The 17,624-nt window shown below is 29.4% G+C and overlaps 1 protein-coding gene across 1 annotated transcript in view; it reads left to right on the top strand.

The window, feature by feature from the left end:
• The window catches only part of LOC148280320 (lachesin-like), a gene marked incomplete at its 5' end in the record, with an annotated part of 144,562 nt that extends 134,382 nt beyond the window's left edge, over positions 1 to 10,180 (top strand). The window contains 2 exons of the mRNA XM_088228570.1: positions 5,483 to 5,639; positions 8,867 to 10,180. Coding sequence (XP_088084696.1) covers positions 5,483 to 5,639; positions 8,867 to 9,054 — 345 coding nt within the window. The remainder of the gene's footprint in view (positions 1 to 5,482; positions 5,640 to 8,866) is intronic.
• Between the last annotated feature and the right edge of the window lie 7,444 nt (positions 10,181 to 17,624).

Genomic DNA, 17,624 nt, shown 5'->3' with positions numbered 1-17,624 from the left:
ATTAACTCCTTAGAGCGCATTTACCTAGCATTTTTTTACAAATTATTTTATATTTTATTTTTCATTTACAAGTAACTTTTGGAACTGTCAAAATATTTTGTATTACGAGTATTTGTAGATGTTTTTTGGTGATTTTAACTTTAAAGTCATTTTAAACCCGTTTTTAAAATCGAAATAGTAAAAAGAAAAATAAGTTTTTGTGTCTGTTTGTTTGTTTTTCCGTCACAAGAACTCCTCCAAAGCGGAATGATGTAGTGAAACGAAATTTGAACGTCATTTAAGATTTAATTTATAAGTCAACGGTGCTTTTTTCTTGCTAAATTTTACTCAGCCTTTCTCGGTTTAAAATAAAACTTTTTAGCAAAGTCGTAAAGACGTGAAATTTGAAAAAAAATATTTAAAATAGCATATCAACCATACTATATCAAAGCCAAACCTATCTCGCGTTGCTCGATATGAAAATGATCTCATTAACAGCAAAACGTAGTGGCAATAAATTTAAACGGAACATTTTTAATGCCATTTCTAGATGAACCGTGCCTAAAAAGTCCAGTTTTTTTTGACCTTCCTTGACATGAAATCAATGTTATTAACGTATGTTGTTGTGACGTGAAATTTGAATTTCAATCTTTATTTTAGGATAAAACTACATAGAAATGGATACAAAATTTAAATAGGTGGACAGTAATTATTTTATATCCAATGAAAAATAATGTGTAACCAGATCCCGAGAAAAAAATCTAATCTATATATATAAAAGGCAATGTTTGTATGTATGTCCTTGATGGACTAAATACTACTGAACGGATTAACATGCGGTTTTCAGTGAAATGTAGATCTTTGCTACAAGCATATTTAGAACTCTTATATCATCAATTAATTAATAATAAAAAAAAAGTTAGGAGCCTGTAATTTTTTTTTATTGTTTATAAGGGCTGCATTTGCCGAGAATGCATATTCCAAAAAATGAAAGGATGCTGTTTTGTGTGCATAAAAAAAGATTGTTTTTAAATGCCTACAAACAAAATTCACTTTTTATGGATCTTAACCAGATTCTTTTCTAAAATTCCTTATAATTTCTACCCATTTATTTCTAATAACTGTATTTTTGGTAAAAATAAAATAATGACTGACATTAAATACATTTTTGAAAATCGCATTCTTTAATTAGGTGCACCCCTGTTAGAAGGCCTTTTATGGTTGCAAAAATAATACTATATTTGAAAATGAATTATTTAATATTTTGGAATTCATCCATCAACAAGTACCTAGGTACCTACTTAAATTCAATATTTAAAAATTAATAACTTTGAGTTCTGTAATTTAAACATAAACAAGTACCTAGGTACCTACTTACCAATGAAAAGTTACACCATATTTTTTACGTTCAACCGAACGGTTTTTAAACGCTTTCAAGACACAACCAAAATTCTCTGTCCCCACAATTTATATAAACCAAAACTTATAAATAATAATGTTTACGTACATATGTGATTTAGACTAAATACAATAATTATTATTAAACTTTCGATTGTGTTCATTTAATCTTTATACAAGTATGTACTCAAATTAAGCAATAGCAAAGAATTGCCGGGTTATGTTCGTATGTAATATATGTTATCAATAAAACGATTAATTTATAGCCGTTGAGCTCTTTCAACTAGTGTTTTATATTTATATAGTCAATAGAAGTTTTTTTCAGAATTTTTATGTAATTGAACAAACAATTTTTTGATTAAAAAAGCGCAGAATGTTCTATGTGCTGAAAAAATGTGAATATTTTAAAAATCATATTGAGCTTATACTATAGAATTATTAATTTAGCTGACAAGAAGTTAAAATAAACATAGCTCAAAGTAAAATTAAACTATTTAGTGCCATTATACTTTGTATCATAAATCTGAAATGAACAATTATTTGATCAAATTAATATTTATTTATTATTTATATATTTATTTATTTTAAAGAAACAAACAGTCAACAATGAAATATTAACATTTTCAAAAAATACAGTTTAAAGGCAAACCAGCAAAGTTTCTAAATAAAAATCATATCATATCATATAATCACATATTATTAAATCGTGTTACAACAAAAGGATGTGTTTATGTGTATTTGTATGAGAGTAAGTGTAGATGTGTGTTTATGTGTATTAGTGTGGGAGTAAGTGTTCAGGAGTGTGCATCATAAAATAGTAAGTGGAATCGCATTGCAGCCAGAAATAATAATTCTTAATTTATTTTAAAATAAGTTAAGGGGTATGTAAAATATATCAATAGATGAAAAAAAAACATTATAGTTAGAGCAAGAACGATAGAGGAAAGAGTGTTGTGCATATTTAGTGCTACAAACTGGGAGATGGAATAAATACTTTTTTCTTGTCACGCAAAAGGGGACATTAAGATTAATTTTGGAGAGTAGGTTAAAAGAGTCTACTTTATTATTTAATAATTTATATAAATAGCATAATTTATAAACAGTGCGTCTATTTTCAAGGGTAAAAAATCAATTTTGTTTGGCTGATTGGTTGTAAGTACAAAGCATTTCATTGTTTACATAATATAGGTATTTTAGAAAATTTTGTTGAACATTTTCAATCCTTTCTATGCTTGTTATGTATTGTGGGCTCCACACAACAGATGCAAACTCCAAATTACTGCGTACGAAAGTGTTTTTTTTTATTTATTTTTTTTATTCAGGAAACATACAGTACAGTTACAAAGTTTAATATTTTACACAATTGGGCTTTATTCTAATGGACCAGTGAAGTTTCCATATTATAAAGCAATTATATGTAAGGTTAATTATGAAAGTTTACAAAAGAGAAGGAAAAAGAAAAACATAAATGAAAGTTGTTTAAAAATTAAAATTTAAGTAAAAAAAAGGTATTTTAAAGTTAGTAGTTTGTAGTGAGTATTTACAAATGGAAATAATATTAAGTTTTTAATGTATTTGGTTTTTTAAAAGGTTTGGAAATTCTTCAAATATAAATAATAAATAGTTTTTAATATGAAGTTTTTAATGTATTTGGTTTTTTAAAAGGTTTGGAAATTTTTCAAATATAAATAATAAAATAAAAAATAATTAATAATATAAAAAAGACACTAATTTATTGATAGATAAAAGAATCACAGAGAAACAAGACACCTTAATGGCATTTATTTGACTGTTGATTAATTTATTTCCTACTGAATGGAATTAAAATGAATAATATTGATATCTCTTTATACTTTTCAACTGCAGTCAAAGCTACTAAGGCAAACACAAACGAACTGCAAAATGAGTACTTTTTTTATCTCCACTTTGACAGATTTTTATTGCGCGCCAACCCTTTGACCGCACTTCAGATATTTAAAAATCTGTCAGTGCTTTATTTATGGAATCCTGGCAAAACAGAAAACGCGTCTCGCGTTAATCGGGTACACAGTAGGGCTGAGGAAACTGGCTCTCTGATGGTTTATCCAGATAGTGTCCATGTGTGACGACATTGATAAGGGTTGATTTACCCCTTCCATACTTACCCCCCACTCCTGATGAAGTGAACAGCGGGGAGAAAAATAACCCCAGCTTGCGATCGAGGGGCTAATTTGACCCAAAATGGCATTGATCAAACAATTGTGATTGATACCTCTTGCGGATTGAAAAAAAAGAAAATTCGACGAAAATTTAGTTCTTCTAACAACAGTATATTTGTCGAAATGATCATACTAGTATGTCAATAGATCTTAAGGTCTATTCGTCTCAAAATTGATATATTTGACATACCAAACAACTTCATGAACAAGAAAAAACTACTCTCACATGACTTAGAGAAAATGTCTTCAAAGTTTTGGAGCAGTAAAAAGATAATAAAAATGTATTGAGTATGTCCAAATTTTTACCGACAGAGACTGGATTCATTTCCCTAGCGAACTGTTAATATTGACTTATTACAACAGAGATGAAGAACATTTTAAAGAAGGGAATAAAAAAGTCTTGTCTTTCGGGCGTTGTCTAGTACCCAGGTGAAATAATTCAGTGAGATGAATCTCACCAGCGGCAATAAAGATTTTAACCACAAACATTAACAGATAAACGGATTTAAGGTATTTAGATGCCTGTATTTCTTTATTTCCTTCTCTAAAACGTTATTTCTCTCTGTTATAATATGTTAAAAATAAAGTATTTTTTGTGTCCTGCTGGATTAACAATAAGGTTCTGTGAAATATGTAAAGTCAGCACCCCGGGTGAGTATTTTCAATTCGATGGCCACTCTCGATTAAAAATCTTTAAAAAATGAGTTTTAGCGGGGATAAGTTTTCCATGTGGTTAAGTATTTGACGAGTTCGCCTACTATACCTTAGGTCCAGGGTTTGATTTCTGGCATTAGGGATTTGAAATATTGGGATTTTCGGTGGTTTCTACACTGCAATATTTCATTGTCCCCGAACTGGAGCGTAAGACTGATCACTTTCCCTTCCATGTTACTAAAATCAGCCAATGCGCCATAGAATGCGAATAGGAAAATAATGAAGAAAAGGGGGATCTCCGTATCAACTAACTGTGTATATTGCACTATTTAAACACGATGTCAATGGACCAAAAGGCCAATTTACTGTAATTACAGCACATCACTCCCTGGATTGAGATTTTTTTGTTATTTATCGAAGTATTGAAACCTCAACCGCCAACAAATTGTTTCATCGTGGCGATGCTAATTGATGCTTTATTGGATATCATTGATGTATATGTATGTATATGTGTGTGTGTATGTATGTATGTATGTGTATATATATATATATATATTTATAAATGTGTTTTTATGTATGCATGCATGTGTGTATGTGTATGTTTGTTTATATGTGCACACGTGTGTGTGTATGTATATTTAGATATATATAAATAAAAAAATAAACAGTTTTTCAGGGCCAGACCGCGAAATTTCAGAGGAATATTTCTCATGGTAAGCTTTAAAAAAAATCCGGATAATTTTTCAAAAAGTCATTAAAAAAAAAACATTGTAATCTCAAAATAAAGTAAATCGTTAGCAGGCCCTCCGAAAACCGTTACCTTTCTCCTACCCAGCCGCTTCCCTTATCCGCGTCTGGTGCGTATCGCTTCGTTAGTCAAATACATTTTCATCGCAATTTTTTTTGGTCGGAGAGAGGTAGGGGTTTGCGGAAGGGATGCTCGTCTGATAAATAAAAGATATACTTCATTTTATGATTATAAAAATAAATAAAAAATGACCTTTTTGAAAAATTTTATTGAGATTTTTTCAAAGCTTACCATGAAGAACGTTCCTCTGAAATTCGCGGTCTGGCCCTAAAAAACCGTGTTTTGAAAATTTTTTTTGTTTTCCTAAAATCGTTAAAAAATTTTATTTTAATTTTATCAATATTTTGTTATTATACGAACATATTATATTTTGTAAAATAATGTTTCAATAATTTAACAAGGATCGCATGAACTGGTGAGGTGATTAAATATCTCGTGTTTGAAGGCCGAGAGAGGAGGCATTTCCGTGGAGACCGAGCGCGCCGAGAGAACTGGATCAAGCCGCCTCACGGTGGCTTCGGTGGGATTGGGAGACGCCGGTCGCTACACCTGCACGGGCCCGGCCATAGCTCCTGATACTGTCACCCTTCACGTTATAGAAGGTAATTCCCGAATACCTCCTGCCTTATTATGCTACCCCGGCATGACTCGCTATGTGAATTATCGCCTAAACTGCCTCCTGGCATTATTAAGTTGGACGGAAGGTAATGTGATGAACGGTTTGTACTTAAAGTAGGTTCTAAGAGTGGGTAACTCGCGAATGACGTTTTTACTGTCAAGAACAAAGTAAATCCAATCCCTAAATTTACTAAGGAATTCCAATTACTGTTCCATTTAAACAAAGGAGCATTAAGATAATTACGACGGTATTAGACTAATTACTGGTTTTTCAATTATCTGAATTGCTTCTTTAAACTCTGAATAAAACATTTTGCTATACAACAAAATAAAAAAAGGAGTTAAGAAAACAAAGATCGCAAACACCTCAAGAATACATTTAACATTTAACTGGAAACACTAGAGAAAAGTCTGTTGGAACCACGTTCGAACTAAACTAGGTACTTTGTTTTGAACAGGTTAAAAAATAAAGGTTTGGCTTTCCTAAGGCCTTAATTAACTAGCCATTTAATTAGGGACACCTAAACCTATAGAGCTTTGGGGTTTGTTTTAGTCAATATAACGAAGATTCCGTTTCACTAATGTTTTTTAATATCTTTATTTTCATAAATTAGTTTGCTGCACATTTACGTTTGATTTCCTTGCTTTTCTTTGAAACAAAATATTTTTTAGTGTACAACAAAAAAGCATAATGATGAAATAATGACTTGATTTATATTCTAGTTTACAAGTTGATTTAAATATGATTTAATGGAGAATTAGGCCTTAGGTTTTATACTTTTGTACTGAAATTATATGTACTTAAACGGATCCACAGAATTAATTCCGACAATTTGTCATGCCGACAAATTAGTTTCTCCCCACCCCGAATCCAAATGAATATTTTTAACGCGTTATACCATCTAGATAAAGCATTAGGCTGGGAAGTAAGACGTAAAGGATGCCTTAATTAATCCGATTTATAGCGTAAACCCCCGCTCATTGTGCAGAAAGATTTATTCTCAACCTTGGTGACGGTAAAAAGATACAAAATTCAAAGAAAAGTCGCTAAGGTTATCGTTTTAAGGAAAATTGGTTATAAATTATGTTTTTAGTCTAAAAAACAAGATTGTAGGTATGTTAGCTGGTAAAAATAAATCTATTACGTCAAGAACGATATCTCCGTTACTTTTTTACTCTGAAAAAAAACTGTATTTTATATCTTATGAACATGCGAGTATATATTTATACATCACCTCAAAGCTTTACAAATTATAGACAACTTTTTCTCAGTCATTACAAAACTCATTTTAATTTTCAGGCATCCTATACCCAGAATGATATAACTTGTAAATTTAGATTAAGATCTCGTAAAACTGTTACACTACAAATAAGTCAATTTAATATTGAAAGTACTTTAAAAATTAGACTTAGTTTCTGATAATATAAACAATGATAATGTCAACAAATATAAACAACGAGTGTCTTGAACAAGTAGAAGAATTTGTGTTTGGGAAGCATGTTTTCAAGAGGTGGAAGAGTAGAAAAAGATGTTGAAAGCTAAACTGGCTTCGCAAAACGGAGTTTGAGTCCCAACATTTATATATGGAAGTGAAACATGGAACTGGCAGAAGAAGGATGAAAGCCGAGTGAACGCGACCGAAATGAATACTCTTAGACGAATGTGTGAAAAATCAATGTATGACAGGGTTGCGAATGATGAAATCAGGTGAGAGTGTAAATCTGAGTCGAGTTTAATTAATAAGATTAAGAACGGGTCTCTGAGATAGGTTGGTCATGTAGAACGAATGGACGACGAAAGAATGGTAAAACAATTATATGCGGCGAAAATGAACGGTAACGTCAGGCAAAGACGACCAAGGAAGACGTGGCATGATCTATAAATCAAAATCTTTAGTCTGGTCATGTCAAAAACAGGCAGAACCGAAGAGCATGTATGACAAAATGTATAAATGAGGAAGAAGCTAGAAATGTATGCTAGGATCGGCGTGTGTGACGGCCCATTCTCTCTGCCTGTCCTTACGAAAAATTGCGTGATGGTAGTAGTAGTAGATTCTGATATTTTTTCAACACGAGGTGCTAAAGTCACTGGTCGATGTCCCATTTTGAATCCTTTCCATGGGCATTATTTATTTAAACCACTTTCCTTTATCACTTCATGGAAAAGTTAAAGGAATAAACAGTGGAACTATGACGTGACTTGCAAAGTTTGTTTTCCGTTTCTTGAGCTGTGTGCTTTGGTTCTCTTCTAGAATAATGCCATTCACATTCATTCCTTTTATTGTTCAATCCATTAAGTATTTACTCATCCGGCGATTACAAATACAATGGCTTAACCACCTTCAAGAACGCGTTGAGAATAAACACAAAACTAAAAACTTGTAAACACAAGCATATAAATTATTTGTAAAAATCATAAATTCAATTGTTGACAATTAATTTACTACGATAGTTTGATATTTATCAATAATTAATGTTTCGAAAGAGATTATTAATGGTTTTCAGAATTTTAATGCATAATAAATTATTATTTTTAACATAACATTATTCGATCAATGAAAGCTTTGTTGGAATTTTATAACAAAATTGGGTTCAAAATCAATATTGCAGTTAAATTCCTATAAAAATGAAAACAGAAAGGTTCATATCTGTATCAAATAACGTTCAGCGTTTAAAATGCAAAATATATGAATAAATAAATTATTAGTTAATCTAAAGAAATTTTTTAAACTTGTGTAAAAACTACATTCAATTTTCATTAGTATAAATGTATTATTGTTTTATGTTTTTTCTTTATATATCTTATGTTTTTATTTTTCTTTTTCATGTACTCCTATATAAACTCTTATAAATAAACAACTGAAACAGTGTAAGTCACTCTCCAAGCACAAGAGTTAGTCTCTTTTTTTGGAGAGTTACTGTGATAAGATTTACTACATGTAATAAAATTAATGATTAAAAAAAAAAAATTAAATTTTTAAATATTTTTAATGTTGACAAATGAATAATCTAAAATAATTACAACTTGTTAAATATAGTATTAATTTTAAGGCATTTTAAAATATGTGTTTTTTTCAAGTGCGCCAATTAATTTTACAATTCTTAACCAGCATAATAACTGTGGGCTATTTCCAATTTAAAAACTGTTTTTTATTTATTGTATTTTTATTCAGTTTATCTGTTTTTTGATTAATGTTTCTTTCTTTCCCAGGAGAACATATAGAAGCAATGCAGAGAGACGAGTCCGTTTGGTTGACAAGCTCTTCTACTGGTTCCGTTTCACGACTCTCTGGGTCGCTAATACTTTCGTGGATAATTTCCTCATTAATTATTCTAAATTGTTTTATGTTTTCGAATATTAACTTTTACACTTCCTCTGGGATGTATAATTTAAGATAAGTTACAAACTTTTGTAAACTTTGTTTTTCTGATAGAAGCAATCATAAAAGTAAATAAAATTGACTGTTCATTTGTATTATTTGTAAAGAAATATGTAAATATTTTTAGTTAATTAAATGCAAACCTCTTCAAAAGTTCAAAAAGGTCAGAAGTGTTGTCAAAATGTTTGTTCTATTTTTGTGCGCAAATCATTTTTTCACATATATTTGGTTCATATTTATAAAGAATTTTTGTTAAGTAAATACGAATATACCTCATATTTTAAATATTTTTAATTATACCTAAGACTGTAAATAACACAATTAAAAAAAAAAATTTGAAGTTGATGAGGTTTTTATGTTAGAATTAATTAATAAGCGTAGTAAGTAATAACAGACACAGAGATTGAACATTTTCCTTTAAAATAAGAGTCTCCGCCTTTAAAAAAAACTCTTGTATTTTGATATCCTTCATTGAGCACTTATTAAAGTGTTTTTATTTCATAAACTCAACGCATTAAATTATTATAAAAGCTATTTGATTTTGAAAATATTTTTACTAAACATAAAATAAAACTTCTGAAAAAATTATAAAATAAATAACGTAATATTGTTTTCTAATTAGTATTTACAGTTAGCAAAATAAACTTTTATTTTTTCATTCAAAACAAAAAAAAATAAATTATTGCGTTACTAAGAAAAATTTTTTTTTCAACAATAATTTAATATATTGATTGATTTGGTGTTTATTTTGTAGAACTCCAACGTGACAATTGTTTTATATAACTATGTAAGGACTTTCAATCCATCTAATCTTCATATTCGTTTTAAAATGCCCTAACAAGGCGAAGCAATTGTTACGATTTTTTTTTTTTTATGTTCGTAAAAATAATATTAACTGTTCCGAAGACTCGAATCAGTGTTTGATTTATTATGTTATAAGATAATTTAATATATTACTAAAAAAACGAAAACGGCGTACAAATTAACGTTAATTAAATTGCAGGAATATACATTAAAATCGTATTTTTTAGGAGTGTTAATCTTTAAATATATAAACCCTTAATAATTAAAAAAAGTTATTGAAATGTAATTTAAATAAAAAATGTTGATATGTATTTTTTTAATAAAAATAAAAACTTGATATCTAATTAACGTTTATTTTATTAAAGTTTATAAATTTTTTAATGTAGATGTGAACAATTTCATTTTGTTTCTTTATTCAAAGACACAGAAAATAATAAAAAGTTTCTAAGAGGTATTTTTCCTAAAATTATAAAATCAGCCATCCACAGGTTCAAAGACCAGTAAATGCCTAGGCTTCCATTTTTATAGGGTTTTTAATCTCCGTTGAAATATCTGACAATCTTGACCTATTATCAATACGGTTGAATGCTGTAATTGCCTACAAAGGTTTAAATACAATTAAAATAGTACTTAATTGATTAATAAGAATCGATTCAACCACCAATCCACTTTTTATGAATTTGTTTAGGAATATTGACCATTGATTTATGATGATTATTTGTTCCCAGTGGTACAAAAATCATTTTAAATATGCACACATGCTTTGTAGTATGCTAATTATTTGTTACATAAGAGAAAGTGACAAATTATGGTGAAAAAATGAACATTAATGTTAAACCAACCCGAAAACGAGATATTATTAGTTATTTATTTATAATAATTATTTGACAATAAACATATCTTACTGTAATTTTTTTTCTAATTAAAAAATGTATAATGTAATTGCTTGTACATTTTTGTTTTAATTAGAAGCCAAGACAATAATAATATGGCTCCTATCAAAACGTTAGTTCAATATTTTGGATCAATTATTACCATGGTGAAGGTGTATCATAATGGAGTTTGCATTACAGTGTCCAATGTAGCACACTAATATCTTGTTGAAAAAAATTGTTCGTCTCGAAACTGGTAGACATATAAAAACCAGTATGTAATTATACGAGAACACAATTATTAAATGACATTTTACAAAATGTTTTACCACCAAGTAAATGCTTTAATTACTATTAATATTTATTTAAAGCTGTGACTTTGCGGTCAAACATTTAATTAAATGTTATTAAATATTTGTATTTAATCACTTACTGCCTTTTCTATGTCTACCGGTTTCGAGATGTACCCGTCTCTTCGTCAGGTTACCAATTAAACAAATTCTTATTCAAATTTGCTAATCGCTTAGTCAATTTTAATCATGATTTTAATAAAGATACAGCAGATTAGAATCGAACGTACAAATAATAAAGGGTTAAAAGTAAGTAATATGGAAATTTTCACATAAGGAAAGCTTTAAAATTAATGTTCCTTTGATCAATATCAAACAATACAGCCAGTTATAGAATAAATTATTATTACCGTAAGGTCACCCTTAACTTATTTAACTCACGCCCCCCCCCCCTCCCTCTTTTTTCATTTATTTCTCCTACAACATAAAATATTTTCATAACCTAATCAGCGCATGTAAGGGTTGCTTATTAAAATGCGTGTCGTGTTGGTTTTATATTTTTGTGCAATAACTATGATGAAGATAGGTATTGGGTCTAATTGATGTCCTGACGAAGAGACGGGTACGTCTTAAAACACCGGTCTACCGAGACCGAAAAGTCGGTAAAAGGTTACGCAGATATTAAATAACATTTAGCTTTAAGTATTCATAAATACAGAGGTTTCTCCTTTAAAGGAGAATTGCTGGTAAGATGGACGAAACAGTGAAACATGAGTAAACTCTACAAAGGGAAACACTTCACTCTGATTCAACTAGATTTACCAAAAAGTCATTGCTTCGAAAAAGTCTAACGCAGCAAATAAGAAACGTTCAACATTTGCCGAATGCAGTTGAGGCATTATTGTATGGGACACCAACTGGTAAGGCTGAAGGTAAAATACTCCCCAATGTGCGTATTCTTCTTCTGACCTATAAATGATGGTTTCCCTTCCTTCCTTGCTGAAATATTGGTTTGTATTTTTCTGATAATTACCTAAGACAGCGTCAGCATAGATTGTTTCATATTCCGATATACAGGACCAACTTGCCTATGGTTATGCCTGTTGGAAGGGCTACCGCTATAATGAACAACATAGCTCTGTATATTGATCCTGTTCCATGTATCCGACGGGGCTTTCCGGAGCCGGATTCTCCTACTACTTTGATATGAGTTTCTTTCATGAATTTTTTTCTCCTTTATTATTATATGTATTAAAAATGTTTGTTTTGTATATGTTGTATTTAAATAAATGAACTGAATTGAATTGAATATCCAAACACTCCCATCTTCCTTCTTCTTGCGGTGCCTTGTCAGATCACCCCACGTTGGCCATTACTATAGCGAAAGCATCTAAATCCTGCGCTTCTCTTGTATTCCGCAGCCAACTTCTTAGTGGATATACTCGCTTTAGTGATTCCTGGTAAAAAATGACCAGAATGGTTTCCCTGTCAGGGTAATCTTCCCTTAGCTGGCTGGTTCAGGTTTAAAGGCACCGAAAACTCGTCTTTCATCCTTTCGTTATTTGCTGCAATCACACCGTTATTTATTTTTATTTTTTTAAAAGGAAATATTTCCGTTCTTATTATTTACCCAAAAACTTCGATTTTTGTGTCCATTTTTAACGAGTTGTACATAACTCACTATTAGAAAATGGTATTTAAGTTTGGGTAGAGTGGGATTCGAACATCGGACCTCTGATCCGTGAGTCCGCAACGAGACCACAACCCTAATGAATTATAAGTGTGATCCCATTTCCCGGGATTCGCGACGTGGACGCTGACAAATTGGACTACTCAGTAGTGTTGTGGTGGAATACGACTGGGCGTTCGCAGCATTTTAAAGAATCATACCCTCCAGCGAGATGTTACTCATTGCAATCCTACTGACAGTTCGAGCCCCACCTTCCTACTAACCCTTCTTCACGCTCCTAAACTTCCTATCCTCAAACTATGATTGGAATTTATCAGCATTAGCCATATTCGTCTGTGATGTAAGATCACCTTCATTCCTTTTTTATGACACTGGCAAAATACGCCATCAAAACTTTGTAATTTTATTTTACAGAGATTCATTATTTCAGATCCCGACTAGTTAAAAGTTTCATTAGTCAGGACCTTTTTTGTTACTTGTTTTATATAATTGGGTCATCCAACAATCAGTTCTATTAAAAAAAAAATAGCAATTAAATCCAGTAATTAATTCCTTTTTTTTAAATAATATAAATATGCCAACAAAACTGTTTTTGAAGAGTAAATTTATTTAAAAAATAAGTAAATCATTAAACATTCTAAAAGTATTTGATGTAACAACTGGAATAGTACAAACAGTGAAATTCAGACCGTGAAATAGGATTTATTATCCTTTAACCGTGGCAACAATTTGTGTCTGTATTGAAAGCATTGAAACCGCCAAATTTATCGTCTTTTGTTTAATACAATTTTGAAAATGCTCGTAAATTTTTCCTGCTGGAAATATAAAGTTTCCTGTGAGTGTAGATTTATCGTGTTGTTTAAAATCGACTCAGTTTATTTTCCAATTTTGCTGAAATAAAAGCGGCCAGTGCAATTTCACGATGTCGAATTCTTAAATTATTGTTACACCTTGCGAATAAAATAAATTAACAAGTCATTTTGTTTATGCCTATATAATTAAAATTAAGTATGTGGAAATGTTGAGCTAATGAAAGATACATATTTAACTCAAATTGTCTTTTCAACCACCAATAAGAAGACTATTTAAACTTTAACTTATTGCAACAGAGATGGAAAACTTTTGAGAGCAGGGAATATAAAAATATAGTTATTTACAGGGTTTATGACTTACTTAGCTGGTTTAGATAGCCACTTTGTAAACTGCTCACAATTTTGCCAATGTTTGACCATATAACGTCCGACTTTTCCATTTGATTTTCCATGAACCTTATTTGATGGGGTGAGATTCATCTGGTTCAATTATTGTGTAAGAGATATTTTCTCAGCTGAAAGAGATCCCAAAACCATGCAGAGGTATTTATTCTTGTTATTCATAATTTTATATACTGTGGTTTTAAGACATTTAAAAAAAAATTTGTGGCAATTTTTTTAGAATTTTTCACTAGAATTAATAAATAAAAACTGTTTTTTGCATAATCAGTAAATATTAAACAATATTTAAAATACGTTTATATGTTCTAAGACAGAGATTTGTTTCCATTTTGTAGAGGATCAATCAAGAATCTATCAGAAGAACAATATTGACGTAAAATACTCGTTTTGGAAACATAATGCAGCTAAAAGCCCTGTAAATTACTGGGAATCGAATTGCTTTTGAAAACTATTCTCCATCTCTGTTGTGATATCTCTGTTTTTTGTTTGTGGTGTTTAATCAAAAAATTTAGAACTTTCACTTTTGTATTTATTATGAAAACTTATTCTCGCTCTTTTTTCGTTCTTTTTTAAAAATGAAAAATTTATTTTGATAATTTTCCTACGGAGCATCTTCACTGCAGTTATGAGAAACTAGACTTACAGTTTCGACAAGAATTGTTATGTGCTTCAACTGGAGATGTAAAAAAAAGTAATGTAGTAAAATTTCCTGTAAATACTCCTTTTCGGTACTACATTCCACATGTTTCACCCAATGAAAAAAAAAGTTGTTACCACGAATAATGTATACCGTATTTTTTGAACCATAATTCGCACCTTTTTAATTCAATAAAAAGTTTAAGTGCGTCTTATGGTTAAAAAATATTTTATGTTGCTAGAAACATGTTCTTACATCTTATCGTCCGCAAAATACGGTACTGTCATTTTAAGCCTAATGGTGAGCTTCACGATGAAGTCGGCTGTAGTATTGTCTGATGTAAAAAGACTGAGATAACACGATCTGTCGGTAAACAACGATTTTATATCATGAAGGAATTTACATTAAAAAAACAGTTTTTTATTTTTATTAAATTTATTTATGATTGTTGAAATATTTACAAAATACAAATCATATTTCTCACTCAAAAGAGACTCAGGAATGGTTCAAAAGTAAAAACTTACATTGTTTACACATGTTTTTGATTAAATAAGGAACTTTAGAATTTGATTGAAAATCAACAAAAATATCAATTCGTTATTGTTCAACATCGTACAATGTTGAAACATCTCATCATTAAAAAAAACCGAATCATTGCATAGTTTTTTGTGCAAAAATTCATCATTATATAATATTATTCACTGATCATCCACAAGTCAAAAACCAATTTGCAATTGTATTATTTGTTATTCAAATCACGTTATTAAAAAAAACATCAAACAATTCCTATTACATTTTAGTCAACACAAGTTGACTTCGTATATAAATTAGTTAAATACATTTTATTTACGTGAATACTCTAAAATTTATGATACAAAATGCTTACCTTTAAAATTTACAATTAATTTAATTTGATCCTAATCTTCACAACTCACTAGTTTTATTTTAAATAGGAATTTTAATTTAATATTCACATTTTAATAACGAAAAAAAGTAATTTAAGTAGCTGTGAAACAAAATAAAATTAAAATAATTAGTATCACACTGGCAATAATATTTGTCTTAATATATTATTCACATTTTCAAATTGTTTATTTTTAATACTTTTGACTTATCTGAGCGATCTTCTAAAGTCTAAATATTAATAAAGTATAACCATTATTTACAGTCTAAAAAAATTAAATATGATTGTATTTTTTGTGAATTCTTTGTCAAACTACTCTTTTTTTTCTAAAAAACGTGTAGTTTGCTTTTTTTAAAAATCCATTTTTATTTTGAAAAAAATAAATGAAACAAATAGACAATATTTCAAATTTTCTGACAGATCTTAAAATTTACATGTAATTTTTGTGTTTTTTCTACCCAATTCAAATGTGAAACTATTATAAAATTCATCATTTCCTACGTCATTACTTAATTTTTATTTACAATTTGAAAAAAAATATTTGAATTTATAGTGTAATCATATTCATTCAAAATATAATTTACCCATTAACTACGTTTTTACAAATTCTTAAATGTAAGTGTCTTAAAACATATTTACATTTCTTTAACAAATTCGTAAATTTCTAATAAAATATATAAAATCTAGAAAAATTAAATTAAAACATTTTTTGTAACATATTAAGTATCATGCATAGAATAAAGAATAGTCCAGAAACCGCATACGCACATCAAACAGGAGGTGACTTAACTACTCATAAATGAGTAGGTTTACGTTTTGACCCATAAGTTTCTTTTCAGACGTCGCTCAGTACGCAACTCCTGATTTGAATACAACTATGCCGTGTTGTGTCCTTTAAAAGATCTTTAAGAAACAGGATGGCATCACATTTCATGTGTAATTATCAAATAAATGTGTAAGTTGCAAATGTATTACTTAAAAATTGAATTATTTTTCCATCTGTCAGATTATCTATGAAACATAATGGAAATTTCGTTAGTGTTCCCAGGGTAGTAAATTTATTTTTTTTAACAAAATTTAATAAAAGAAAATATTTACCGTACTTAGCTAATCTAATTAAAGAACTAATGAAAATTAGACCTCAGATTAAACAACGCCGCGGGGAACATTTGAACGACATTATCTTTAAGAAATCAAATATTATTTAATATGATATAAAAATATACCCTTTATGTAAATTAAAATTTGTTTTATAATTTTAGTTCAAAGTTCAATAAATTCAATTACTCGTTGTATTTAATAAGAGTAATTAAATAAATAAAGTAAATGGTCATTTGACCCTTTATTTATTTACTCTGTTGTGTCAATCAATGTTTCCGCGTGCACAATGAATTTTTAGAGAAATTATCAGATTGATTTTTTTTTACCTTACATTTGTGTTATGGTTATTTTTTTCCCATCAAGCAACATTACGCGGCGACATCACGAATGCCAGCGGTGAAAAGAGGGCATAGTGGGGGATTATTGGACATAGTCCGATGTATTCAAATATGATTCTACGCCCCGCTCCTTCTGGACTATTCTTAATTCAATGGTACCATGTTTTAAATAAAGATTTTAGTAAATATTTATTTAACAGAATTTTTCTTTTTATATAAAAAAACAAAAACACCAGATCTGAATTTGAAGAGATTTATAATTATAATCAATATTCACGTATATTATATATCGATATAGTATCGATATAAATTAAATACGGTAAGAAAACATATAAACAAATAAATATTCAAAGCGATTTTGCTGTCATTGCAAAGAAACAATTTTTTTAATGTATATTATCTGAAACACATATTTTCCCTCCGATAAAAGTCAATTGTATCCATTTTAAATAACATTTAAGTTTTGTTCATGTATTTCTGAATAATATTTTTATCGTAAAAGAAGATATAAAAAACGTAGCTACACGCTTAAAAGTGATTAAATTAGCGGGCATTGTTATTTGGTAGGTATAGGATAGCGTATATTTAAACTGAATCTTATGATTATCGGAATGTTTAACAAATTGTAGAAGTGAAATGAATTATGATTGCCTTGATTAAAACTACATTTTTCCTCAGTGTAGAGTGTAATATACCTATTTTATTATATTTATTACAAGATGTTTTTTTGTAAAAATAC

Source organism: Micrasema longulum, unplaced genomic scaffold (assembly GCF_059751315.1).
Source record: "Micrasema longulum isolate JH-2025_06_02 unplaced genomic scaffold, ASM5975131v1 h1tg000595l, whole genome shotgun sequence".
Classification (NCBI taxonomy): domain Eukaryota; kingdom Metazoa; phylum Arthropoda; class Insecta; order Trichoptera; family Brachycentridae; genus Micrasema; species Micrasema longulum.
Note: the sequence above shows the minus strand (reverse complement) of the source record. Positions and strands in the feature narration are given on the sequence as shown.